This window comes from Microtus pennsylvanicus, chromosome 1 (genome assembly GCF_037038515.1).
Source record: "Microtus pennsylvanicus isolate mMicPen1 chromosome 1, mMicPen1.hap1, whole genome shotgun sequence".
Classification (NCBI taxonomy): domain Eukaryota; kingdom Metazoa; phylum Chordata; class Mammalia; order Rodentia; family Cricetidae; genus Microtus; species Microtus pennsylvanicus.
This window is the reverse complement of record NC_134579.1, coordinates 77741135-77768451: the sequence shown is the minus strand read 5'-3', so window position 1 is coordinate 77768451 and position 27317 is coordinate 77741135. Positions and strand designations below refer to the sequence as shown.

The window sequence follows — 27317 nt, the reverse complement described above, 5'->3', positions numbered from 1 at the left end:
TTATTTTGTAGGGGGGCGGGGATAATGGATACCAACCAAACTTTTATGGAGTTTTTTGGATTTTGTGTTGGCCTTCTGTGAAATATAAACTTTTTAAATCAAAAGAACTGACCATGAGCTGGCTGCAGGGGAAGCGATGCAAGACCACAACCAGATGTGATGAGCTGCTAAACATCACTTTCCAAACAGCAGCATCTGTGACGATCTTACAACAGTGGGAGGTGATGCCGGGTCATAAACGCCACTCTGCTTTAGAAATGTGATTTATTTTATTGCTGTCTTGTTAGCATAGACATAGTATTTTTATACCTTAATGTTTATTCTTTTATTTTTTTATTTATTTATTTTTTGGTTTTTCGAGACAGGGTTTCTCTGTGGTTTTGGAGCCTGTCCTGGAACTAGCTCTTGTAGACCAGGCTGGTCTCGAACTCACAGAGATCCGCCTGCCTCTGCCTCCCGAGTGCTGGGATTAAAGGCGTGCGCCACCACCGCCCGGCTTCTTAATGTTTATTCTTGATGGCATCTGTTGGATAGCTGAAAAGATCAGAAATGAGAATTTTTTTTCCTTTAAAAAGTCCTTTATTTTCTGATGACCTCATGAGGCAGTGTTCAGAACCCAAGCGTCATTACTGTCTAAAAAGCTGCCATTTACGCTCTATACAACCCGTGGAAATGTAAGCCCTGGTGGGTCCTGTCCTCTCTCCCAGAGGACAAGAGCAGAAGAGGACACAGCTGCCCCCTTGGACAAATGTAGGCTGCAGGGTAAGGCTGACCGGACAGCGACCTGGAAGCAACTGGGAGCTCGCCGTGAGTATCAGGGCCACCAAGCTCAAGCATACAAAGCACCCGTGGCTCCCCTGTTGCCTGGCCAAAGCTGCCAGCCCTTGGTGACGTCTGTGAGGGACAGAAACAGAGCTGCTGACGTCAGACAGCAAGGCCTGCAGCGCACTTGCCATCTCGGAGGTGAGGCCTCTCTGCAGAGGGATGACCACAACTTCTGCAGCATCCACTGGGAGCAAAGGACGTGCCAAGGCTCCAGAGCCCTTGAGGACCCAGGCTCCCGGGAGTGTGGCCTGCGGAAAGTGTGAGGAAACAGTCAGGCACTGCCTCTGTCGCACAGAGCCGCAGAGGAGCCCTGCTCTGCAGCCCTGGGCTGCTTTTTCACTTTTTCTTTCAGACAAGGTCCCACCATCTGTCTGCCTCTCTTTTGTTTTTATTTTAGAGGACAGGATCTTACTATGTGGCCTCAACTGGCCTAGAATGTGCAATGATCCTCCTTCCTCCTCTTCCTAAGTTACTACAGGTGTGTCACTGTATCTGGTCCCGGCTTCATGACCCGTCATAATTGTGACGTATCAGCTTGCCTATAGCAGAGGAATCAAGAGAGGATCCTGAAAGGGTAGAGGAAGGCAGGGTGGAAGGACACCAGGGAGTTGGGACCTAAAGTGACACCCACAGGCAGGTGGCTTAGTGGGCTAGGCTGGAGTGTAACTGGCCTGTGAGCAGGGACCAGACCACATTCTCGCCTCAAGAAGAGCCAGTGATGAGCAGCACTCATGCCCTGAGATCATGCAAGAGCAGCTGGAAGTGGATGAGGGGAGACAGGTGGTGAGGCAGGACAGACTGTCCATCTCCCAGAAATAGAGAAGGCTTGGGCTGTGATTTAAACATCAGAAATGAAAAGAAGTCCAGGCTACATTCTCAAGAACTTTAGGGATTTTGTGGACACAAGGTTTTGGGCAAGATAAGAAAAACAAAAACAAAAAAACCAAGAATCAAGCCTAAGTTACAATTTAATGTGGCACCCCAAGGACAAGGGAGCCGTAGGCAGGCCAGAGAATATACGCCACGACATGACGCAGCCTCCAGAGGACACAGTGCCCACACTTCTGGAGGGGCAGCTGGGGAAAGCTGGAAGTCGGCTCAGGTTCAAGATGGAAGGCAAAGTAATGACAAACGATGGCTAGAAGCTGTTCGGACACAGAAGAGCCGATGCCAAAGGCCTTTTCTCTGTTGGTTTTTTGAGACAGGGTTTCTCTACATAATAGCTGTGGTTGTCCTGGGACTCGCTCTGTGGCCTCGGACTCACAGAGATCCGCCTGTCTCTGCCTCCTGAGTGCTGGGATTAAAGGTGTGCGCCGCCACTGCCAAGCCATAAAATCATTTTCAGGATCAAGAGACTGCCCTGGAATCAGAAGGAGTTGGTAAACCAGGCATGGCGTACATCTCTAATCCCAGCACTTGGGGAGGCAGGAACAGGTGGATCTGAGTTTAAGGCCAGCTTGACCTTACATAGTGAGTTTCAGGACAGCTAAGGGTACATACAGAGAGACCCTGTCTCAAAAACACAAAATAAGTAGTTGGTGACGGTCAGTAGAAAGGAATCAGCAGGGATTCCTAAATCACAGCACAAGCCACTGACTGGGCAGCTGAGCAGACAGGACCTCAAGCACGCCTGCCTCAGGCAAGGGCAGAGCGAGTGCTTAGGGAAGTGCTGTCAACAGAAGGAAGCTCACAAGATCTTGTCAGCCTGGGAGGGCAAACTCCACCTCAGGATCCAAACCAGGGTCTGAGAACCAGTCTCAATCTCCACGCCAAAATTTCTTTTGAGAGAGTCTCCCTTTATAGCCCAGGTTAGCCCTGAGCACTCAACCTTCCTGCCTTGGCATTCATTCGGAATGAATGCTGGGATTATAGTGGCTCCCTGAGCATCTGCGTTTTTTAAATACACCGGTGATGGCACTAGCCAGGGAACTGTGCTGAGTGAGCACATAGCCATCCTGGGGCAGAGATGGCTGGGGTGGGAGTAAAGGACACAGCCTTCCTCGCTAACCCAAGACAGGGCCATTGGCACCAGACGAGGCATCGAGAGGCCAGGGGCCCCAGGGGCCAAAACTGGACCCAGCCATAGGCAAGAGGTTTATTGGCTCAGAGCCAAATTTGACAAGGACAGACAGCTCAGAGACTGAAGCCCACAGCCATGCACCATACCAGGAACCATGAGACCAGCCTGCTGCTACCAGGAGCTGAAGTCCCCAAAGCCCCGGCTGGGCTTCTTCTTGGCCATGGGGACAGCTGTGCTGGTTGATGGTTCTTCCTCTGCTGCTCGCTTCCTGAGACACAAAGAAAACTACTCCAGTTGCCACAGAAGAGCTAGGCGCCCATGCTCAAGCCCTCTGAGGACGCTCCACACATAGGCAGCTTTCCCTGCAGAGGCGTCCTCGTCCTCTACAAAGTGCTACTCCCACTAAAGCATCCTGGCCCGCACAGGGCCTTTCTAGACCCTTAGCTCTAGTCTGGCCTGTGGGTTTGGTTTGGTTTTTCGAGAAAGGGTTTCTCTGTGTAACTTTGGAGCCTGTTCTGAAACTCTATAAACCAGGCTGGCCTCAAACTCCCAAGTGCTGGGATTAAAGGCACGCGCCACCACCACCTGGTCGGCCTGTGCTATCACTAAGATCACTGTGAGAAGACAGCATCAGAGACAGGAGAGAGACCACCATCAAGCACACTCACGTGGCTGCTGGGTTGATGTACTTGCCCACCCCCTGGCGGTATGTCTGGGGCCCCTGGCTTCCAGGCTGGGGCTGGCTCGTCTTGACCTTGGCCTCTGGATCCACTTGCTGCTGTGTCTTCTTCCGCTCCTGGGCAATCTGGGGATAGCAAAACTGTCTGAAGTGGAGTCCAGAGTGGGGTCTCCTCACTCATCTAGAGCCTCGGGGTGTGTCCTCTTGCAGAGTCCAGAGTGGGGTCTCCTCACTCATCTAGAGCCTCGGGGTGTGTCCTCTTGTTCCCAACCAACAACCACGTGACCTGTCTGGCACCTTTCTCACCTGGGCATCAGCCTCCTCATAGGGGTCCACAAACACCGTGGTTGCACATATGCGTATTTCCTCCTGGTGGCAGAGGGACTCTGTGAGCGGGCAGCAGACTTCCCCAGCCAGCACCCAGTAGGCAGTGGTCCTCTGTTCTCCAAGGTACATACCTTAGGACGGTCAGTTTTGGGGTCACTCTCCACATTCTCCATAGCTGTCAGCGTGTCAAAACCCCCAACAACCCTATAGTAGAGAGACAGGGCTGGGTCTCTGTGTACCCTGAGCAGAGTACCATTCATGGCAGAGTCAAAATATACCAAGAGAAGGACTGTAGACTAGTCACCAGGCAGGACAGGATGGGCCACAGCAGAGAAGGGGGCAGCGACCACACCCACCCAGGTGTGCTGACTGAAGTCCTACCTTGGACAAAATCACAGTCCTTGTTTCCATACTTTGTTTCCCCCTCTTTACTAAGGCAGGGTCTTACCAAGTCTAAGTGACTGAGGCTGGCCAGGAACTAATAATCCTTTGTACTCTAATTCTATGTAACCCCTATAACTCTACAATTGAATCATTGGCACGGACTGTCCTTTGTGGGGCTGAGGAGAAGGGACTGCTTCAGACATCCAAAAAGGCGCCTGAGAGGGAAGAGGAGCCAGGGCACCCAGGTCTGTCTCCTTGGCTCTACAGGACAGCCAACCTTTCCCCAGGAACACCCACAGTCCTCAGCGGGGACGGTGTGGGAATACCCGTCTAGGGAAAGGCAGTGAGGCCCACACCGCACTGCAAACATGCATGGCATCCACTCTTACCGTCCGAAGATGGTGTGCTTCTTATCCAGGTAAGCACAGGAGCGGAACGTGATGAAGCTGGGGAAAGCACAGGGAGATCAGGGAAGCAGCAAGCTGGCCACCCACCATGGCTCTAGTTCCTCTGTAGAAGCTACCTGCCTTTCCCAGGTAAATCCAGACCCCTGGAGATAACCCAGAGCTTGGCTACCAAAATCCCATGCGAGCCAAGTAGGAGAGACTGGAGGCTTGAGCTAACTATGAGATTATCTGCAGGAAGGCAGTGGTTAGGGGAGCCATACCAAACAGGCCAGATATGTGTGCTATCTGGAGGAAGTCCTAGACTGAAGACTTTGTAAACACTGGAAGACATCAGACAAAAGGAGGATGGGTGAGAGGACTCACACCTGCAACCCTAGCACAGGCGCCTGAGCTCGAGACCAGCCTGAGGTACAGTGTGACCTTACCTCTAAATAAATATAACAGAAAACAGGAAGTGTATGGGATGGGTCCCTACACAAAGTCACAGGTGGACTAGGGCCTACTGTGACAACAGGATATGAGCCTCATTCACAGTCCACACAGACCCTCAGTGAGGCCACACCCACGCACAGTGCTGCCCCTGGAACAAGGACTCCCTTATGGCACCGAGCATAACTGAACTGATTCTACTGCCTCCAGGTGTGTGCCACCATCAGCGAGATCTTGTGAGTTTCTAACATAATAAAGGAAGCTAGAAAAAGAATGAAATAAACCTGAAGAAAATAGCAGGAAAGTAAAATATAGCAAAAGGGAAAACAAACATGCAACGGAAATATTTAGATTTTGAAAAGACTAAGGAAATGCTGACAAAAAAAAAAAAAGAATGCTGTCGAATGGGGCTGGAGAGATGGCTCAGAGGTTAAGGTTCAAAGCCAGCCTGGTCTACTTAATGAAGCCCTGTCTCAAAATATGTTTTAAAAAAGAAAAAACTATACTCAAAAAAGATATACCCAGCCAGGCAATGATGGCGCACGCCTTTAATCCCAGCACTCGGGAGGCAGAGGCAGGCGGATCTCTGTGAGTTCGAGACCAGCCTGGTCTACAGAGCTAGTTCCAGGACAGGCTCCAAAGCCACAGAGAAACCCTGTCTCGAAAAGCAAAAAAAAAAAAAAAAAAAAAGATATACCCAGGCTGGAGACCATTTTAATGGTAGAACATGTATTTAGCACACACAAAGCTCTAGGTTCATACCACAGCACAAAAAGAAAAAAATGTGTATGTGTAATATATATATACACACACACACATATCTCCAAGAGAGTTAAGCCATATTTTTAGATGAAGAATAGAATATGATACACACCTATTCTATTCCAAAACATGAGACCAGACATCCAAGAGCCTTACCACCCACCACTACCGAGCACCTCTCCCTGGTCACTTGTCCTCAGAATACCTCCTCCCAAAGCACTGGACCAGTAAACCCTGCATGGTGCCTGGCATCCATACACTCCTGGTTCTGCCTGTCATACCCCGAGAGGAATGCAGTTCTACCGGCTGACTTGGCACCTTTCCTGGAGGGCTGGTGCTCGGTCTGACTGTGTACTGTGGACTTGTGTCCACTTGACCTGGACAAAGCACAACTTTTAGGGAGCACTCCAGGCACTCTGAAAACCACCCCAGCAGCCGAGCAAGAACAGCTGGACTCACAACTGAGACTTGTTGGTGTTGGGCCCCGAGTTGGCCATGCTGAGCACCCCACGGCCTGTGTGGGAGAGGTTGGGGCGGAACTCATCTTTGAAAGGCTTGCCCCAGTAGGACTCTCCACCTGGAACAGAAAAGCACAGTCAGAGGTCAGCCAGAACCTATTCCAGGAGCATCAGAGAAAGCCCCGGGCCCTGGGGCACCCCTCTGGATGACCCCTAGATCCTAGCACCTTCATCACCCTTGTGGGCCAGGGGCTACAAGGCCAAAGCTACAAGCATCATTCAAACGTGGGTGGAAGTCATAGCTGGCCCATGTAGCTGAAAGCTTGGGGGAAATGTTATTATGCCCTATAGGAGCCATGGGGCCACCTTATTACACCTTCCTCTGCCTTGTTATGGTAGGACCCTGGGGCTGAGCAGAGCAGAAAGGTGGGGAAACTAAAAGGTGTGCCCAAGGTGGCCCAGAAGGACAGACACTGTGGCAAGCCACCCCCAAATCTGAGATTCCACATCCAGAGCTCTTCAGGCCCAACTCCCCACCAGACCCCACGCATCACTCTGATGGAAAAGGCCTGGTACCAACACCTACCTGTGCCTGTACCTGTGGGGTCACCGCCCTGGATCTGCAGAAACAAAACCCAGTGAGGTCACTGGCTCTGATGCTCCCTCTGCCCAATGGCATGTGCTGCGCTGAGGACAGGGACCTCCTCTCCCACCCCACGTCTTCTGGGCCATCTATAGGATCCCTGGCACAAGATACACCCGAAGACCCTACCCTGGCCACACACAGCCTGAACCAGGTGTCAGGGACAGAGAACACAAGCCCATTGGTTCATGGGTGCTACCCATGCCACCAGGCATCTATGGGCAGCACCAGCTTGTTCCACTCACCACAAAGTTCCTGATGGACCTATGAAAGATGGTGCCATCGTAATACTGTTTCTTGCAGAGCTTGATGAAGTTTTCACACGTTTTTGGTGTCTGCAAAATATCCCAATATTCTATAAGGCACAGTGGTCAACAGCAGAGTCACAAAAGACATGTAGGCCTTTCATCACAAGAGTGAGCTACCTGTCTGCAGACCATGGTTCAGTCTGCCCTCCAAAAATTAAGTCATCAGAGTCCTGCAGCCATATGACACATGGCAGAACATGGGAGAGCCGGGTCCTAGTCCTTAGCTTTGCACACACACCTAGCAGCACCCAAGGAGGCATGCTATGTTGTTGAAACTCCAGGAAAGGAAGTCAGAGCACTTTGGTTCTCAGCAGGAGTCAGGCAAGACCTCTTAGAAACAAACTAACTATAGCCCTACATTTAAGATGTCTTAAATATCCAAATACCCCAGCAACCACCTGGGAACAGCCACATACTCACCAGGTCACAGTGCAGCTCTAGGTTAAGGTCGCCCTTGTTGGTGTGCAACCTCACATAGCCCTTCTTCTTCACAAACTGGTAGCGTAGAACATCCTCATCAATGACAGCTGCAAACAAGTTCTGAGCTCGGCACTTGCCCTGTACCTCAGGTAGCTCCTCCATTCAGGCTCCATGGCATGTCACACAACATCAGCACCAAGGAGCCTTCCCCAGTCAGGAGCACCCCAGCTCTGAGATCATATCAAGGACAATACGATGCTACAGGCTCTAAGGGCCTGAGAGCAGGGTACTTCCAGACAAGGGCCAAGACCATATGTGAGAATGCTTCTGACTCAGAGCCTACCTTCCAAGAACACCCACCACAACCACCAACCACCAGAGACTGCAAGTAAAGGCACAGTGGGGATGCTGGGAAGCCCTACTTGCTCCCAATGTGGATTCTGTCCCAGTGAACTGAGGAAGTAGAGGTGGCTACCTGCTTCATGCGTGGTCTCGGGTACCATGGCAGTGGAGGTGAAGGACGCACTGACCTTTCCTGTGGAATAGTGGGCCTGCAAGAAAACCATGTGCTCAGACCCGATACCTCTCCTCAAGGACAACCTTTGACCACCACAAAGCCACAGGGAGAGAGTCAGCAAAGATCAGAGGACGAGATTACTGACACCAAGAGAACAGCTGAAGGCCTAGTTGGAATCAGAGCCCAAGGCCTCAAACAAACTGAAACTAACAATATTAAGTCAAGATGGGAAGACCCTCACAGGTACAGCATCTTCTCCCATGACAGGAATACAAAGGCACTTCTAAGTTTATTTCTAAAGGTTTCTCTTCTGTTTTTTAAGGTACAGTTTCTGTGTAGCCCAGGCAGTTTTAGAGCTCAGAGACTTGTCTGCCTCTGCCCCCCGAGTGCTGAAATTAAAGGCCTGCGCCACCACACCCAGCTGGTTTCCTTAGGGGGAAAAATGGTCATGTTATCGGGTGTGGTGGTGCACACCTTTTGTCCCAGCACTCTGAAGGCAGAGGCAGACAGCACTATCTGAATTTGAGGTCAGACTGGTCTACAGAGTGAGTTCCAGTTCAGAAGCAAAGACAACAAAATGACTATGTGTCTGAGTGTTTTGCTTGCATGCATATCTTTGCAACACATGCATGCCTGAACCCTCAGAAGTCAGAAGAGGAAGTCAGATCCCCTGGATGGTTGTGAGCTGTCATGGGAACCAAACCTGGGTTCTCAAAAACAAGTGCCACGGATCCATCTCTCTAACATACATATATATATATATATATATATATATATATATATATATATATATATATAGTAAACACATGATCTCTTTAATGGGGGAGGGAATAAATGAATTTTTTCATCATAAAGAAGGAAAAAAAATGAGGACTGATCAACATGACAGTAATACCGAGAGGTACAATATCCGTGCTTAAATAGGGAAATTGCAGACAATGAACTTAATTTAATTTTCTAAGATTTCCTGGATAACTCCCTATGGGTCAGACCCCACCTCTGCCTTTTCCATGGCAGAGACTTTTTAGGCTCAGTCTAAACAGGAGAAAGACAGCACCTATCAGCTAAATGTACTGAGGAAATTCCAGCACCACAGCTGTAGATAGGACCTCAGTAGCCCTGGCAAGCCCAGTCCTCTCTGCCATTATAGACCTGCAAGCCCTTGCCTCTCTGTCCTGAAATGTAGACGCTGCCTGTGGAGCACCAGAGACAGCAGAGAGCTTGGCTGAGGCCTGGGTCAGGGCTCACAGCACAAGGCAGCGCTACTTCTGCCGCTCCACTGCTGCCAACCGTTCCTCAGCCCCAGGGCGTGTGGCTCCCTTTTGATTTGTTTGGAGCCCAGTCACCTCAGCAGCCCTGGAGGGCCCCACCCAGCCACACCTCCAGGTGCACCCCTGTCAGCACCTTCCCCGGGGTCTCTCCTGGGGAAGAAGCAGAGCCAGAGCAACCCACTCACAGCATTCAGTTGGTCCACCTTCTTCTTCTCAGGTGCCTTCATGGTGGCTGCTAAAATCTCATCTCCTTTGAACTCTTTGTAGAGCTCCTGTAGTGTCTCTCGGGTCTCAGCATTCGTATTTTTCAGGTAATAAGATGGATCCTGTTTGGCCTTTTCCTCATCTACAAAACAGTGTACAGTACAGGTACAGCCAAGGCCCCAGAGTCTCGAGATGAGCATGACAGGAACAGAGATGGAGCCGCAAGTGAGATGACCAAGGCAGGCTTCTCTGGCCACAGCAGAGCCACAGCTTACTGCCCTGGGTCACCTGGCAGCAGCACTAGTGGGTGCAGCAAGGTGGGGGGCACACAGAACACATCATCATGGGGCCTGACCCCCAGGCCTAGAGGGGTCGCCCTCATAGGGCCAATGGTCCAAACTTAAATGTCACTGTTCTTTTATTTACCTGTATAATGACATCTCTTCACAATGAGGTTTTGCTTTTGTCATTTTAAAAGTGCTTCTTTCTCTTCCTTTTCTTTTTTTTTAATTAATTTATTTATTTATTTGGTTTTTTAAGACAGGGTTTCTCTGTGTAGCCAAAGTGTTTCTTTCTCTTCCTTTTCTTTATTTTTTAATTAATTAATTAATTAATTAATTTATTTATTTATTTGGTTTTTCAAGACAGGGTTTCTCTGTGTAGCCCTGGTTGCCCTGGAACTCACTCTGTAGACCAGGCTGGCCTCAACTCAGAGATCCACCTGCCTTTGTCTCCTGAGTGCTGGGATTAAAGGCACCACTGCCCAGCTAAAAGTGCTCATTTCAAGGGAAGGAAGAGTTTGGTGTGTTCCATATATGAAATGTCCCGTCTGTGCTACATGCTGAGTGCTAGGCCAAAGGCTGTAACTTGCTGAGCAGCGAACATGCCTAGGTCTGGCCTCTTGAGTCTACTGAGCTCAGTTATTCCTGAGTTGTTCTACCTCCCTAAATCCTAACTGGTTCATAGTGTTCATTATTAAGAGTCACAATATTGTTTCCTGCTGAGGTGGGCCAACTAAGGTCTGGGCATGAGTCTAGCTGGCTCCTTGGTATGAAACAAGTGAGCTCAGAAACTTTAGCCACTCCATAGTATGTTACAGTGTGCTCAATAGCATGGGCCAAACACAGGAAGCAAGAGAACCAACCAAGAGCCCAGTCTAACTACCCTAGAAAGATCTGATGTCACCCAGAGTCTCCCCTACAGCCCCTCTTATCCTATGCCCTGGGAAGAGCAGCAGTCAACAGGAAGGGAAAGTGAGGTATCCTAGAGTGTCCCAGACTCCAGTCAGCTGCTTCTCTGACACGGTGGCACATGCCTATAGCTCAGTACTTAGAGGGCAGAAGGAGGAGGGTGCTGCAAATGCGAGACCAGCCTCATCTGTACAAGCAGATCTCGGGACAGCCAGGGCTTCCCAGAATAAAGGAAGCTGAAGCCTCGTTAATGAGAAGCCACTCTGGAGCCACAGTCTGAGCCCCAAAGGAAGGGCTCGCCAGAGAAGCACCCGTACTCTACTCACGGCAGCCATGGTTGTCCATACCTGGATCTATGACTTTCATATTATTCTTCACATGGAAGAAGTTGGAAACATTGAATTTGTCCAGGTTGGTGGGGTCCTGTGACAAGAAGAGAACACTCAGGAGGAAAAGCTGCAGGTGTTGAGGCTTGACAGGTGCCTGCAGGGAAGGAGGCTGTGCCGACAGGGTGACAAGCAAAGGTGCTGAGTCCAGAGCAGCTCAGCAAGCCTCTCCAGGGTAAGACTTGCTGCTAGGCAATGCAAGATAGAGACTGGGCAGCCATGGGGCTAAGCTTCAGTCAGAACGGAGTAAGTCAGAGTCCTGTGAGCCTGTCCTGGACTGTGCTCCACCTAGGCATGCGCACTTTTCTGTCAGTTTTCACCGTTCACCTGTGCCAGCCGCTGCTCTTGGAGCAGAGGGGTAGAAGCTGCAGAGAAGCCTGTGGTCTGCTGCCTATGATGGTTGTGGGGGAGACGTATGCCACTAAAGAACAGTGGGATGCCATGGCACAGAAGACCAAAGCTGGAAGGCCGAGCGCAGAGCCGAGGGTCAAGGTGAGGCTCTCCCCGTGAAGCTACTTACCTGCAGGGTGATGATGTCTTGCCTGGAAAAGGGCTCATCAGTCAATAAGTCCCTCAAGTTCTTGGCCTTGATGTTTAGCTGCTCCACTGCCTATAGCAGGACAGAGATGTCATGATCCAATCTAGACCATGACACAGAGATAAGGGCCACCCTGGGGTGCACAGTCTCGAATGCTCTCATAGCACAGACTAGCTAAACTAACCTGGCTGCTTCAGGCAAGAGGTCTAACACGGGCTCTCCTGGGCTACAGGCTGCTCCTGCCCCTCCCACCAACCTGGCACCTCCTTCATCTTAAGAGCCTAGCTGCTCCTTTTCTCCCAGGTACCTCCCAGAGTCTCGTTCTTCCCATGCTGAAGACGTGGGAAGACTCTCTGGGATACAGGGAACCCTTGCTTAGGCCGCCCGAACTGCCTTCCTAGGTTTCAGGTCCAAAGGCCACCAGAGTCACCTAGCTTTTTGGTTTGGTTTTTTTGTTTGGTTGGCTGGTTTGGTTTTTCAAGACAGGGTTTCTCTGTGTAACAGCCCTAGTTCGAACTTGTAGAGACCCACCTGTCACTGCCTCCTAAATGGTGGGATTAAAGGTGTGTGCCACTGCCACCCAGCTGAAGTCACCTGATCTTTATTTTAAACCCTCATAAAGCAGGAAGGCTATAAAGCTATAAAGCCATGAGGACAGGCATGCTCACTGCTCCTGGTTCACCTCCAGCACTCAGCCAGGCTTTTGGACTCCCCCAAAGCACATGTGAGGCCCCACATTACACAGTCCCACGCATTACAATAGAGGTTTACCTCATAGGTGTAGACATTGCCAGTTGTCCTGATAGCCACAATATGAGTGTTGTCAGTGAACACCGAGTACAGCACTGGACAGTGGTACTGCCCTGGAAAGCAAGCACACACAGGGCTAGTGGTCCTTGAGAGTTCTAATTAAGCAATCCTGAGAGGACATTTTTATAACCCAGCTACTCAGGAGGCTGAGGCAGAAGAACAGGCAAGGCCAGCTGGACAGTTCAAGAAGTTGCAGGGTCTTGGATGGAGAAATGGCTCTGTACATAAGAGCACTTGACTGCTCTTCCAGAGGACCCGGGTTCAATTCCCAGCACCCACATGGCAGCTCACAACTCTCTGTAACTTTAAGATCTGACACCCTCACGCAGACATACATGTAGACAGAACACCAATACACATAAAATAATAATAAAGACTTTCGTTTCAAAGTGAAATTTTGAAAGGAGGCTCAGTGACCGTGCATTAGCCTAGCATGCGCAAAATATTGCACTCAACGCCATTGCCACAAGAGAGATAGGGAGGGAGGGAAGGACAGGTGGTGGTGGTGCACACCTTTGATCCCAGCACTGGGAGGCAAAGGCAGGCAGATCTCCAAGTTCGAGGCCAGCATGGTTGACAGATCAAGTTCCAAGACAGTAGTAGGAGCTACACAAAGAAATCCTGTCTGGGGGGTGGGGAGGGCAAGGAAGGAACCAGTAGGAGTCTGAGAAGGGAAGGAAGAAGAACCTTAGGCCAGCTACCAAGCCCTGGGAAGCACAGGGATGGCAGCCATTCAAGCTCCATTTCCACACTGTTAACAACTCCTATTCATTTTACGAGCCCCAAGCCTTGCTTCCTCTTACTCGGAGCACTGTTAGCCTCCAGAGCAGCCCAGGTGACCCACCGTCTGGGCTTATCTTTCCAGAGTCCCACAGCACCCAGCACTCCCTTTATCTCCTGGCCTTCCTCACCTAGCTCTCTTCCTGCCCCAAAAGATGATCTCCCATCCAGCAGGGGCCTCGTCAGATAAATGGGGGTGGGGTGAGGTGGGGAGGACAAATAGATGTATCATCCACATGCATCTAGATAGATTTCTAAACATTTTGTTTTAAAATAAAAGAAATCTTACACACACACACACATACATACATATATATACATACATCCATACATCCATATATATATATATATATATACACACACACACACACACACACACACACACACACACACACACACCAAAAACAAAACAAACCTATGGAAATATAACCACTGTGTGTCTATTTGATGACCAGGGAATTCTCGTTCATTTTTAAGTGTCATAAGATTATGAAGATGTAAGTCATTACCCTTTTAATTGATGTACTACATTTTTGGTTTTTTTGTTTGTTTGGTTGGTTTTTCAAGATAGGCTTTCTCTGTGTAGCCCTGGTTGTCCTGGAACTCACTTTGTGTAGACCAAGTTGGCCTTGAATTCAGAGATCTGCTGCCTCTGTCTCCTAAGTGTTGGGATTGTACAACCACTACCTAGCATTGCATTATATTTTTATTCATTAACTTTGTGTGCTGGGTGAGGGGACAGGGTGTGCACATGTCACAGTGCAAATGTGGAGGTCAAAGAATAACTTCAAGAATCCAAAGCCACAGAGAAACCCTGTCTCGAAAAACCAAAAAAAAAAAAAAAAAAAAAAAAGAATTCAGTTCTCTCCTTCCACCGTAAGTTCTAGATGGAATTCAGGCTTGGCAGCAAGTGCCTTTACCCTCTGAGCCACCTCACCAAGCCCTACAGAGCAAAACAATGAAGTGGGAAACGATACACCATGTCTAAGATCTGCCTCATGCACCACCCTGAGACAGCAAAGAGAAGCCCAGATGAAACCAGCAGGCTATAAGGAACTGGGGCTGCCGAGTGCGTGGGTAGAAATGTCCCACTAGTGCTGTGTTCGTGGGTCTGAGATTTCAAATCAAACCAAAGCAGATTTGGTCAAGGTAGCATGCACCTAAAATCCTAGCAATTCAGAGTCTGAGAAGGATCAGGAATTCAAGGCTAGACTCAGTTACAAAATGAGCCAATCTAGACTTTACCTAAAAATAAAAAGCTAAAAAAAAAAGGGGGGGACACACAAGGCTAGTTCATTAGTAGAGGACCTGCATAGCACGTACAGTGTTTCTCCGTTGGTCTCCCTAGTACCACAGGACTGGTCTGCCTCCTGTCCCCAACCCAGTCTAAAGTCACATGCCCGTGTTACCATGGTTTCAACAGTACTGAATTTCTGCCACACGTGGACATGCTCGAGCACATGCCTTTCTTTGATGCACCTGACCCCTCTAGCTAGAATGTTCTTCCCACATCTTCATACAGCTTCCTCTCACCAAGTTTCCTCTCACACACTGCTGTCCTCCGTGGGTATCCTGCTGGCCCATTCCTTCCTCTACTTCTATCTAAAACAGACAGGACATCTGATGCCCTACACATCTCCTGCCTAGATTCCTCCCCCACCAACACAAGCTCTTCTCACTCCAGAACAGACACACACCCCACCTCACCCCACCTGCTTGTTCTCTGCACATTTCCAGGGAGAACTGCTCTAAAACAGACACACATGACCTCCTCGGCTGCTGGAGGTCAGACAATGAAGAAAGATGGCCCAGTGAGCACTGACAGCAACCTCAATTATGGTACTCATGTCAGAGTGAAACCATAAAGAGCCTGCAACAAGATCAGACCCCAGGACAGGGACCGGCAGCTGCGTTATCTGGATGACAACAACAGGGCACAAAGGGACTTAGAGCAGGAGGAGTGATGATTGACAGTCTACTTAAGAGCAGACTGGAAATGCCTCCCAAACACCCATAACTACAGCTGGGCTAGGCACCCTGGACTTTGGCTGAGCGACTTACACCTACAGCCAAGAATAGGCCATAGCCTCAGCCAGGTATGTTCCATGCATGAGGCCCAACTATGGCACCAGCAGCTTACAACATCCCAACAGCCTTTGTGGGAGCCACCTATCCCTACCTAAACTACCTGACCCTTTGAGAAGTCATGTGACATCCGGGAAAGCAAAAGCAAGTATCAGAAAGGAATGAGTGAGGCTGGAGATGTGGCTCAGGCAGAACACTTGTTTAGCATCCAAGCACAAGAGAAGAGAAAAGAATGTCTGATTACAGACAGGAAGTTGGTGAGAGCAGGAGCTGGGGTTCTGTGCACCAGTCCTGGAGCTGGCTACAAAAGGGCTCTCACCTTCACTGTTCTTTGCAAAGTTCAGCTTGATCAAGGACTTCCCATCAAGTTTCTGGAAGACAGACAATTAACAATAATGAGTAAGGGGAGAAATAAAATGAAGGCTGCCAAATTAGGAGCAACAGAGACAGAAGAGAAGGAGCTGCCCAACTGACTCTTCAGCTTACACTAGCGGAAATCTCTCTGGGAGTCTCCAAGACACAGCCTGGGCTCCTCAAGGCTGCAGATGCAAGTCTATGCAGTTGCACTGATGTAACCTGTAAACCCAGGCTGTGAGCAGATCCCCAGATTTGTAAACCACCAAATCCAACAAATATAAGGGGTGATCACTGCGCTAAACGGTGAAGCTGTGGAACAAAGACTGGTCTGTATTTCCACAATGCCTAAACTTTTCTTTTTGGTACCAGGTACCAAACTCAGGACCTCATAGATGTGTGCTCTACCACTGAGCTCCATACCCAGGCCTTGTCTGAACATCTTTATGGTAAGCACACCACTTAATGTGTGGGGGCAGGGCCACTGAGATGACTGAACTCAATCCCTGAAACCTACAGTGGCGGGAGAACAAACTCCTGAATGTTGTCACACAGCAACACCCACACCATACACGGCAACACCCACACCATATACACATCTCTAGTAACAATAATGGTAATGAACAAAATAAAACCAAATGAATATTCCTAAAACTAGGAGGAAAGCAGAGAAATGCCTCCGCTGGTAAAGGTCTTGTCATTGAGCCTGATGGTATGCTCCATGCTCAGCAGGACCTGGAGAAAGGAGAGAACTAACTCCCACAGTTGTCCCCTGACCTTTACACACATGCTGTGGGCCCACACGCACATACACATACACAAAATAAGTAAGTGTAACAAATAGAGCTAGTGAGAGTACTCGGGTATTCTGCTTATATTGTAGTACAAATTTTTTTTTAAAAAGGAGTAAAACACTGAAAGTGGAAAAGCTGGTGCTGTAGCTCAGTAGTGGAGTGTGTGTTCAGCATGGATAAAGACCTAGGTACGGCAAAAAAGGAGTGGACGTGCCCACAGACTAGGGGCGCTACGACAGAATACACCCCTGTAGGATTTCATAGCCAAAGTAACTGCTATATGTAGTTTGGCAGCTGCAGATCACAGACCAGCTAACAAGATTTGATATCCCAAAGAACACCTGTGACACAGAATGCAAAAATTACAAAAAGCACCCAGGTGTAACTGAATAACAATGTCCACCCGAAAAGGAGACAACTGTAGAAAAGATACCAGAGGTGGAGGTTGGAAGCAGAGGAGGACAGGGAACACTAACAAGATGACAAAGGGTAGAGCTGCAGCAGCCTTTAGTAGTCATGGCCTCAGGAAGGCAGAGACCAAAAATCACAAGGCACAGGCGGGCAGCAAAGGCCTCATAAAAAGGAAACCAGTAAAGGGTATGCTCCCAGTCCGGGGACTCGGGAAAAGCCCTGGAGCTTCCTGGCTGTCAGCAGAAAAAGCTGGTCACACTTCCAAGTGAGAAACACCAAGGAAGGAAAGCAAACTACTTCGGGAGGTAAGACCCAAGATTCTGCCCCAAGCAGCCCAAGATCAAGTGCACAGGCTCTGAAAGCAGTCTAAGACGCCTGTGTAGAGTGCTGCTCCCCTTTCCTCGGGAATGGGAAGAAACGGGCTGGCAACACACGCATCTACCCTCGAAAGAATCCCTGGACCTCATAGCAGTCCCAGACTGTCACCAGGGCCAGAAAGACTCCGGCTAGCTTCCTGCCACCCAGTAGGTTAGAGTCTTAAAGGCTTTTATTTTGTTTTGCTTGAGATTTTATATGTGGATTTTTTTTTTTGGAGGGGAGGGGATGCTAGAAAATGGAAGCCAAGGCCTTCTGCAAGCTAGGCAAGTGCTCTATTATTGAGCTACACCCCCAACTCAAAGATTCTTCTTGCCAAGGGAGCTCCTGCCCCAGGCAGAGGAAGTGAAGGGACAACATGATCTACTCTAACAGGAGAGGCAGAGTCACAGACTAAATACATTGAAAGTTCCCTGGACTGGGTTGAAAATGTTCCCCCAAAGTTTGCACGCCCCAGAAACCTTCCTTCAAACAGGGCTTCCATGGAGGTAATCAAGTGAAGATGAGGCCACGCTGGCGGCGGCAGAGCAATGGCCTGCCTCAGATCCTGCCTGCACTAAGTACCAGGCTCCACTGGTCCTCACTGCCAATCAGGACAGTGACAACTGCTCAGGAAGCTCTTGCTGAACTGTGGCCAGTCCCCCAAAATCACAGTACTAAGTGACTGCTGTGATCTCTACTGTCCTAAGGACAGGACTCAGACTCAACACCTTAAACATCCGGCTGGCCCAGTCTACAGCTCTCTTCTTCCCTCTACCTTCAGCCTGGTCAAATGTACACAGCATCTCTCACCCAGACAAATGCATGATCCCCAGCAGATCTCCCCGGGGCCACCAAGCTCCTGAGAGCACCTTCCTGACAAAACCAGACCTATCCTCAATACAGGTCAGGTCATAACCCTGCCTGGGCATCCAATCCACCAGGGTAAGTCCAGGGCCAGCAAGGCTCCCCAGGATGGCATCTAAATGTCATTACGTCTCATCCTCAGGACTGAGCATGACAGCAGCTCCCCAGAGACTTCCTCAGTCACCTACCCTCCCTCTTTCCTTGCCATTCTTCTCTGCATCATTTCAATGACACACACCTGACCTGCCTACCCCATCCCCATGAGCAGGAACAACTGAAGAGATGAAGAACCAGGCCACGGAAGGAAAGGAGACGGACTTCTAAGACACAAAGGGACCAAAGGGCCAGAGGCCAATTAAGATGTGTAAAAAGTGAGGCTAGAAAATAAGCTAGTGACAATCATAACCGCGAACTACTGTTGGCTGTCCTGGGACTTGCTCTGTAGACCAGGTTGAGCTCACACTCACGGAAATCTACCTACTGCTGTTTCTGAAGAGCTGGGATTAAAGGCAAGAACAACTTTCCTTTCGTCCCTAAAACAAAACAAAAACAAAAACAAAAACCCTGCCAGGTGAGGATGGCATACGCCTTTAATCCTAGCACTCAGGAGGTAGAGGCAGGCAAATATTTTGAGTTTGAGGTCAGTCTGATCTACAGAGTGAGTGAGCTCCAGGACAGTCAAGGCTACAGAGAAACCCTGTCTCAAAAAACAAAAACAAAAATACCCTTGATTTGTCAAAGACATGGGAAAGAAGCATTTTCTTCTTGCAGTGTGGCTAAAAGCTTAAAATGTATAACAGTTTTGAATGGCAGTTGGCCAGGAACTATGGAAACTGACAATGCACCTTCTTTTGACTCTGCAGTCCTAGAAGAATATTGCTGTGTGTTCAAGAAAATGTGCATGGAGCCATTCCTGCACTTCTGCTGTGACCGGCAATGACAGAGGATTCAGTACGACTCAGTCACAAAGACGACGCGAGACCGATGATGGCTCAGCAGGTAAAGTCACTTGCCACCAAGTCTGATACCGAGTTAGGTCACTAGAACCAATATGATGAGAGGCGCTGTCCTCTGACCCTGTGCCATGGCATGTGCACTTACATAGATATGCCTACATACTTACACGTACACTCACAAGCACACAAGTGTAAAAACCCATCATTTCTAAGACAGAGCGCTTTCTGTACGGACACCCTTGAGACTTACCAGCACCTTGAAAAGCACATAAAGCAAGATACACATGAGACACCAACTCTGATCAAACTCAAGAGAAAACACAGACAGCCAGGCCTGGAGGCTAAAGCAGGAATGCAGTGAGTGAGAAGACAGCCTGGGCTACACAATAAGACCCTGACTCAAGCAAAGATATAATGAATGGTGTACATTCACAGGAGACTAGTACCAAGACTCCATAGCATCCCAATCTCAAAATGATGTAGCATTTGAATGTAACCTATGTGTACCCTCTCACCAACTTTAAAACATCTCTAGACTGCTTGCTACCTATTACAATATAAATCCTACACAAATTACTATCTGATACTGTTTAGTAAACAATGACAAGAAAAAGTGTATAGATATTCAATACAGATACAGTTTTTCCACAAATACTTCTTTTTGAGCATGGTTGATTGAATCTAAGAACACAGAATCTGCAAATACAGAGGCAACACTTCTGGAAAGCAGAGGACTGTCATCCCAGGCCCTGTGAGCAGTTCTCCACTGAGGACACGAAAACTGCAAGGACAAAGCAAGGGCAGGGCACAGCTCCACGGCAACAAGTACCTGTGTGACCACCTACCTCTCCATTGCTGGGATTGGTCCCATACTTCTTAAGCCATGGAACAATGTTCCTGATGGGAGAGAACAAAAACTGTCACTAGGGCGCTAGAGAGATGGCTCAGCAGTTAAGAGCATGTGGTCCTCTGAGCTCCCAGCATCTACATGACATGGCAGAACAGCTATCTGAATAGAACTCCAGTTTCAGAGAACCCAATATCCTCTCCCAGCTCCCACAGGCACTGCACAAATGTGGTACACACACACACAGGCAAAACATCCACACACATGAAATAAAAATAAATCTTAAAGGGGCTGGAGAGATGGCTCAGAGGTTAAGAGCACTGGCCTCTCTTCCAGAGGTCCTGAGTTCAATTCCCAGCAACCACATGGTGGCTCACAACCATCTGTAATGAGATTTGGTGCCCTCTTCTGACCTGCAGGGATACAGGCAGGCAGAGCACTGTATACATAATAAATAAATATTTAAAAATAAATAAATGAATAAATAAATATTTTTTAAAAAGTCACCAGTAGGTGCTGCCAGTGACAACCTGGAAGCCCTAGGGCTGTTTCCAGGTGAGCTGTAAGGCAGGCTGCACTTCCCCACAAAAGGGAAGAACACTTCCATCAGAGTGGGTGCACTTGTAGGTCATGTGTTCCCACACACGTTCGGTGACGTGGCATGTTCTGGTACTGGAGCCTGAAAACACACTTGTGCATACAGTGTCTCCACTGAGCTCCACTCAGTATCTGCAGGAGTTTTACTGAAGTTCCGTATAAACAAGAACTTAAACTAGGCAGAAGGGCAAACAGATGTTAGCATGCCTATACAAAACACTAGGTCAGCATCAGAAATTCTAAATTATAAAATTATAAATTATACCTGCAGCCACACATGGTGATAAGTAACCAGGCTCACACTTGGTTACTTATGAGATGAAGGCAGGAAATCACTAGAACCCAAGAATTCAATGCCAGGACAACACAATGAGACCTCCCCCACCTCAAATAGATAAATCTCTATACAGGGCCCAGAAGGCATAAGCATTCATATTCATAGTGATGATCCTGAACAGTGAGCTCTTTATGGTAAAATGTTCTACTGAAGTATTTTATATTTTTCTAAATTTTAGAAAATATTTTAGACTCTAAAACAAGCTTGAAATATAAAACAAAGCTAACATATGTTGACACATAAAATAGGGTCTAATGCTTCAGAATGTAATGCTGGAAGTGTGCGCCTTCATCACAGCTCTGCTTCCATCAAGCAGACAATATCCAGTCCATCACGGCTCCACAGCAACAACAGACGGGTGACCAGCTGGTCCCTAAAACATGGTAGGAGGACTCATCTCCATTCTAAGCAGTGGCAACAGCATCTGTTAGCTAATACTGCCTGCTAGAGGTCATAGGGCACTTCTGCCATATCCCCTGTCTGTCCCTCCCAATTCCCAAAGAGGCTAGCCTAGATCTCAGGAAGTTTCTAGGGACAAGACTTTGGTGACTCTGTCCCTGCTTAGAGCCATAAACTCAACACTCCTTTCTCTACTAGGTGTCAACGATCCTGCAGTATCTGTTCAATCAAGACAGTGCTGGGAGACAGCACAGGGACAAAGCACTTCTCATGTGAGCACAAAAACCTGAGATTTGGATCCCAAAAAAATTCAGACAAGACAGCACTCATCTGTAACTTCAGTAGGGACTGGAGGCACTGAGACAGGCAGACCCTGGGAGATGCTTGTCAGCCAGCCTAGCTGACACTGCAAGTTCCCCGACAAGGTCCAGCCTCAAAAACATAAGGTGGAGAACAACAAAGACGGCTGAGGTCAACCACTGGCCTCCACATACCCTGCTGCACATACACACACACATGCAAACACAGACATGGACACACACAGACACATGCACGCACGCACACACGCCCCACAAATAAAAAGAAATTTAAAAATTCAAGAGGAAACTCACAGCAAATCAAAGACGACACCTTCTGGAGTGCAGACCGGGTAGACAAAAGGCTGCAGGGAGAGACTGAAAAGGACAGAAGTCTGGTGAGCTTCCGGGAACACTAAGCATGCTACAGTTCCAACAACCTTCCCAGCAGCTCCAAGTGTGCTCGGCACTGACACACCACACCACTAAGGACGCATCATCAAGAGGTGCCTCGGGACCTGGTGCCTCAGCACCGGACTTCTCTTCCAGGTTTTGTTGTCAGATTCAAGTAAAAAAGAGGTCCTCTGTGTTGGTCCTGAGGAAGCAGGCCTGCAATTCCCTCTCCAGATCCTCACAGAGCAGGCAAACCAAGCTTTCGTCCCAAGAGCCACCCTTCCCCATGCCAAGGTTTGATAAGACCACCGTGGTCTACTGTGCCTGCACCACTCGTGTGCTGGGAACACGACCGAGGAAAAGCTGAATCCCTGGGAATTTCCGAAGCACAGAGGTGGAGAGGTCTACAGCAGCCTCAACTACCCTAATCGCTTCCACACGCGGCGTCTGCCTGAGGAAGAGTCCATGCCGCTGCTTTCCTTGCTTCCTTGTGATGGTCTCAAGCCTTTAAATCTAGCACCTGGGAGGCAGAGCAGGTGGATCTTCTTCAGTTAGAGGCCAGTCTGGTCTACATAGTGAATTTCAAATCCACAGAAACAGAACAGCATAGACTCTATGTTTTTAAAAAAAAAAAAAATGGCAGGGTGGTAATGGCACACACCTTCCAGCACTTGAGAAGCAGAGGCAGGTGGATCTCTGAGTTTGAAGGCAAGTTCCAGGACAGCCATGGATACACAGAGAAACCCTGTCTAAAAAAAAAAAAAAAAAGCAAAAAACCAACAACAAAACCAACTTTGACTTTAACTAGCCAGTAAGTGGCTGGAGCAGAACAGGGCCAGTTGGAGACTCTGGTGGAGAGCTCACTCCCCAGCACATCCTGAAGGGCTATGTTCTCCACCCAATCTGCAGTGGAGTCAGAGGCCTCCAGAGGTGCCAGACCCAAGAGTGAAAGCAGGGCTGCAGCCTCCGTCCCTTTCTCACTGACAGGCTCCCACTAAGTCACCTGACCTTCAGAGTAGCGCTTGGAGCCAAGGACGCCAACCACACCAGCCTTCCCTCCCTCCCCGACTTACCCTGAGAGAACAGCATAAGGAGATGGCTAGGTCCTTGTCTAGGACTGCTTCCCCAGCAGTCCCCTGTCCACATACCAATATGCCCCAAAGCAACACCTGACGGCTCAGCATCTGGCTACCCTCTCCTTCCCACCAGTACCTGAGTAGGGAAGGAAGGGACCTGCCAGAATCATCACTATTGCTGATGTACAGCCGCTTACAATCTGAACAAAATAGGGCACCACAGGCACAGCTGCGAGTCAGACCATCCGGGCCACACGCCATCCCAGGGCTTATGCTATTCTTCCAGGCACTTGTCCTCCCAGACATAAAGTAAGCTTAGCCACAGGGTCCACTCAGACTCAGAAGATTGTAGTAAAAAGCAAAACTGGTAACCACACACACAGTAACCAGAAAATACCCATGCACTGGCCTCATGGCTGGGTCTGCTTTCTCCCACTCAAGTTATCTTGAAAGGCACAGAGAAAACTCTGAACACATCTCAAAGAGTCCAGTTCACACAGATTGTACATGTTAAAATTCTCACTTTCTAGGCTTAAAAAGGGTTGGATTTGGAGAGATTTTAAATTTTGGATTTTTCAGATCAAGGACGATCAACTGTTTATGCAAAAACACTCCAGATGCAAGTATGGTAGCCTGTAATTCTAATACTTGAGAGGTAGAAGCAGGAGAATTAGGAGTTCAAGGCCAAGCCAAGTTACAGAGTTAAAAGACCCTATCTTAAAACACACACACACACAGAGGCTAGAGAGATGGCTCAGTGGTTAAGAGCATTATTGCTCTTCCAGAGGTCCTAAGTTCAATTCACAGCAACTACATGGTTGCTCACAACCATATATAGTGGGATCTGCTGCCTCTGATTCTGTGCATGAAGACAGAGCACACATATACATGAATAAATGATTCCAAAAAAACAAGAAATACACATGTAATTCTATACATATGTGTTAAAAAATAAATAAAAAATAAAACACACACATTTGGAGAGATGATAACCAAAATAAAACAGAAGCCTTTTAAAGGTCTTACCTACAGTGGTCAAAAGGTAAGCGGCGAAAACTTGTCCGTGTGATATCTGTTTAAATAAAATAAAAACCAGAAAGCTTGTTTGGGAAATATTTCAGCTATGTGCACTTACCACTAGAACTACATCACCATGTATTAGCTTTTTTGTTGCTGCTGGAGAGCAGACCCAGGGCCTTGTACATGCTCTGTGCTAGGTGCTTCACTGAGCGACACGGCCAGGCCTGGGTTAAGAATCTTGGTAGCAGTCTCAGCACGCAGGAGACAGAGGCAGGCAGATCTCTGTGAGTTTGAGGCCAGCCTGGTCTACAAAGTGAGTTCCAGGACAGCCAGGATTACACACACACACACACCAAAAAAAAACCCCAAAAACCTGTCTTGAAAAACCAAAAAAGGCCGGGCGGTGGTGGCGCACGCCTTTAATCCCAGCACTCGGGAGGCAGAGGCAGGCGGATCTCTGTGAGTTCGAGACCAGCCTGGTCTACAAGAGCTAGTTCCAGGACAGGCTCCAAAAAACCACAGAGAAACCCTGTCTCGAAAAACCAAAAAAAAAAAAAAGAAAGAAAGAAAAGAAAAGAAAAACCAAAAAAGAAAAGAATATTTTATTGGGGGCCTAAAAAAAAAAGATGGCTCAGAGGACCTGAGTTCAAGGATTAAAGGCATGCACCACCACACCTGGCCTAACTAAGCTTTTTTTTTTTTTTTTTACTAACAACTGTCACAGGCACAGTGGCTTACACCTGTGAGGCAAAAACAGAACACTCTTGAGTTCAAGGTCAGCCTGAGCTACTTAAGACTATATTTTATTTTATTTATTTTTTGAGACAGGGTTTCTCTGTAGCTTTGGAGCCTGTCCTGGAACTTGCTCATGTAGAACAGGTTGGCCTCGAACTCACAGAGATCCACTTGCCTCTGCCTCCTGAGAGCTGGGATTAAATGTATGCACCACCACCGCTCAGCAAGACTATTATTAAAAAAAAAAAAGTCAGGTGATAGTGATGCATACCTTTAATCCCTGGGAGCACATAGGCAGATGTCTGAGTTTGAAGCCAACCTAGTCTATAGAATGGGTTCCAGGACAGCCAAAGCTACACAGAGAAACCCTGTCTCAAAAAAATAAATTATATAGATGTGGTTTTTTTTGGTTTTTTTTTTGTTTTTTTGTTTTTTTTTTTTCGAGACAGGGTTTCTCCTTCACTTTTTGGTTCCTGTCCTGGAACTAGCTCTTCTAGACCAGGCTGGCCTCGAACTCACAGAGATCCACCTGCCTCTGCCTCCCAAGTGCTGGGATTAAAGGCGTGCGCCACCACCGCCCGGCGATGTGTTTATATATATATATATATATATATATCTCCTGATGGCTGAAGAGATGGCTCAGTGGTTAAGAGCACTGGCTGTTCTTCCAGAGGACCTGAGTTCAATTCCCAGCACTCACATGGCAGCTCACAACTGTCTGTAACTCCAGTTCCAGAGGATCTGGCACCCTTACACAGACACACATGCAGGTAAAACACCAATGCACATAAAATAAATTAAAAAAAAAAAAAGACCATGTCCTTTCTTTCTTGACAACTCTGGGCACTACCGTTCCTTTTTTATTCCTATAAAGAAACGTTTATAGCGCTAGCCTCAGGTAAGTAGACTCTACTACGCTGAGTATACGTACTCTCTTCTGGACTCTGGACTCTTCAGTTATACACTGTAATGTCAGTGTTCTGGTTCTTATCCGTTGTTCTGGATCACTGTATACATTCCTCAGTAGCACCAGCATCCTTACCTGGCTTCCTGCCGCCATAGAAGTGAGTGTACTCAGCGCAGGTGATGTACCTAAGGAAGACAAGAGTATTTTACTAGCTCCCCTCCCAGAAAGGACAGAAGCCGTAGAAGCAACCTGAGAGAACTGCCCCTCACTTGACAGGTGCACAGGAAACAGCTGTAGTGTCAGACACAGAATGATCAGCACAAGAGGAAAAAAGATAAGCACCAACAGGGCCTTGCCCAGAAAGAGATGGACTGGACTTAGAAAAGACCTGACAATGAGAACTAGGCTGACAAAGATCTGGGGAAGCCCTTACTGAGACGTTGGGGGGGGGGAGCAGGAAGATACTAGAGGAACAGTGAGGAGGTGGGGGGGCCGCAGATGGAAACAATAGTAGCTGCGTCAAAAAGGAGTCTTAAAGATCACAGAAAGTACTCTATATTTGCCTTCAGTGTGGTTGGATGGTTGTGAGCAGGAGCCAGGCAGGACCTAACACAGCTCTAGTTGCTGTGCGCATGCTTCTACTGGTGTGCAAGGCTGAGGATTGTCTTCAGTCTATGTATAGTAATCAGGGACTTAATATGTAACCACTGGGATAGGATGGGAAGAGAGCAAGCTTAAGGTGTGAAACTTATCAAGAGTTCCCTTTCAGGCCTACTAATTCTGAGAGAGAGCTAATCGAGTAAAGAGTAAACAGCTGGCGTAGTGCAAGAAAGATGAGACTACTAGAAAAGATCACCCACTGAGAACCAGAAAGAAACGGGGTACCTATGAAGTCTGGAACAAGGGAAGAAAGAGGAACGAGAAAAGAGAGGTCACTGACGCAGATAAAAACAAAGCGCACATACGATCCCACCAAAGACCGGCTTCGGAAAGGGAAGAAGCCCAAAGACTGAGAGCTGGCACCAGATTTGGCAATACAGAAGTCAAAGGCATCCTTGCAGTTTGGGGGAGACCATCTTACTACACTAGTTTCAAGACACAACAGAAAACAGCATACAGGCAGACAGTCGCAAATGGAGAGGAACGTGGAGTACGGCCCACCAGTCTTAAACTGTCGCCTGTGTGTAGGCTGGCAGGCGAGAGCCAGGACGAAGTGGCCCTGGCTGTACAGGGCAGACAACCAACGCAGGGGCAGAAAGGGAAGCGGTAGAGGCAAACCCCAGAAGTGAGCTTGTCCGGCCGCGGAGGCCGCGCTGAGGGGCGATACCGCGCCAGCAAGAACTGAGGCTTTCGGGAGGAGATGACCTTCAGGATGGCGATGGGCTGAGACGAAAGGTGCTGCCCCCACTTACATCTTATCCTTCTGGTGTTGTCGCTTCCCCATGGCGGCGAAGAACCTTAAGCAGCCCCACCAGACGATCAGACTCTGGCGCCTCCGCTTTCTCAACTACTTCCGAAGTTCGGCCCACCC

At 48.4% G+C, this 27317-nt stretch overlaps 1 protein-coding gene across 8 annotated transcripts; it reads right to left on the bottom strand.

Moving 5' to 3' along the window:
• Positions 1-551: 551 nt before the first annotated feature.
• Ppil2 (peptidylprolyl isomerase like 2) lies at positions 552-27317 on the bottom strand. Of its 8 annotated transcripts, none has more exons than XM_075970431.1 (21): positions 27199-27317; positions 25922-25971; positions 24151-24196; positions 21971-22033; positions 20025-20076; positions 15763-15814; positions 12540-12631; positions 11751-11840; positions 11192-11267; positions 9636-9796; positions 8138-8213; positions 7663-7769; positions 7180-7269; positions 6878-6911; positions 6293-6410; positions 4625-4681; positions 3983-4055; positions 3831-3893; positions 3514-3650; positions 2992-3109; positions 552-1073 (listed from the first exon to the last, which is right to left on the bottom strand). In XM_075970431.1, exons 1-21 carry the CDS (start codon positions 27228-27230, stop codon positions 627-629), a joined length of 2034 nt encoding a protein of 677 aa, XP_075826546.1. In that variant the 5' UTR covers positions 27231-27317; the 3' UTR covers positions 552-626. The 8 variants fall into 8 exon arrangements, with proteins under 8 accessions (XP_075826546.1, XP_075826518.1, XP_075826527.1 ...); XM_075970403.1 differs by having other exon boundaries at positions 565-1073; positions 2992-3113; positions 25811-25971; positions 27199-27298; XM_075970369.1 differs by having other exon boundaries at positions 570-1073; positions 2992-3113.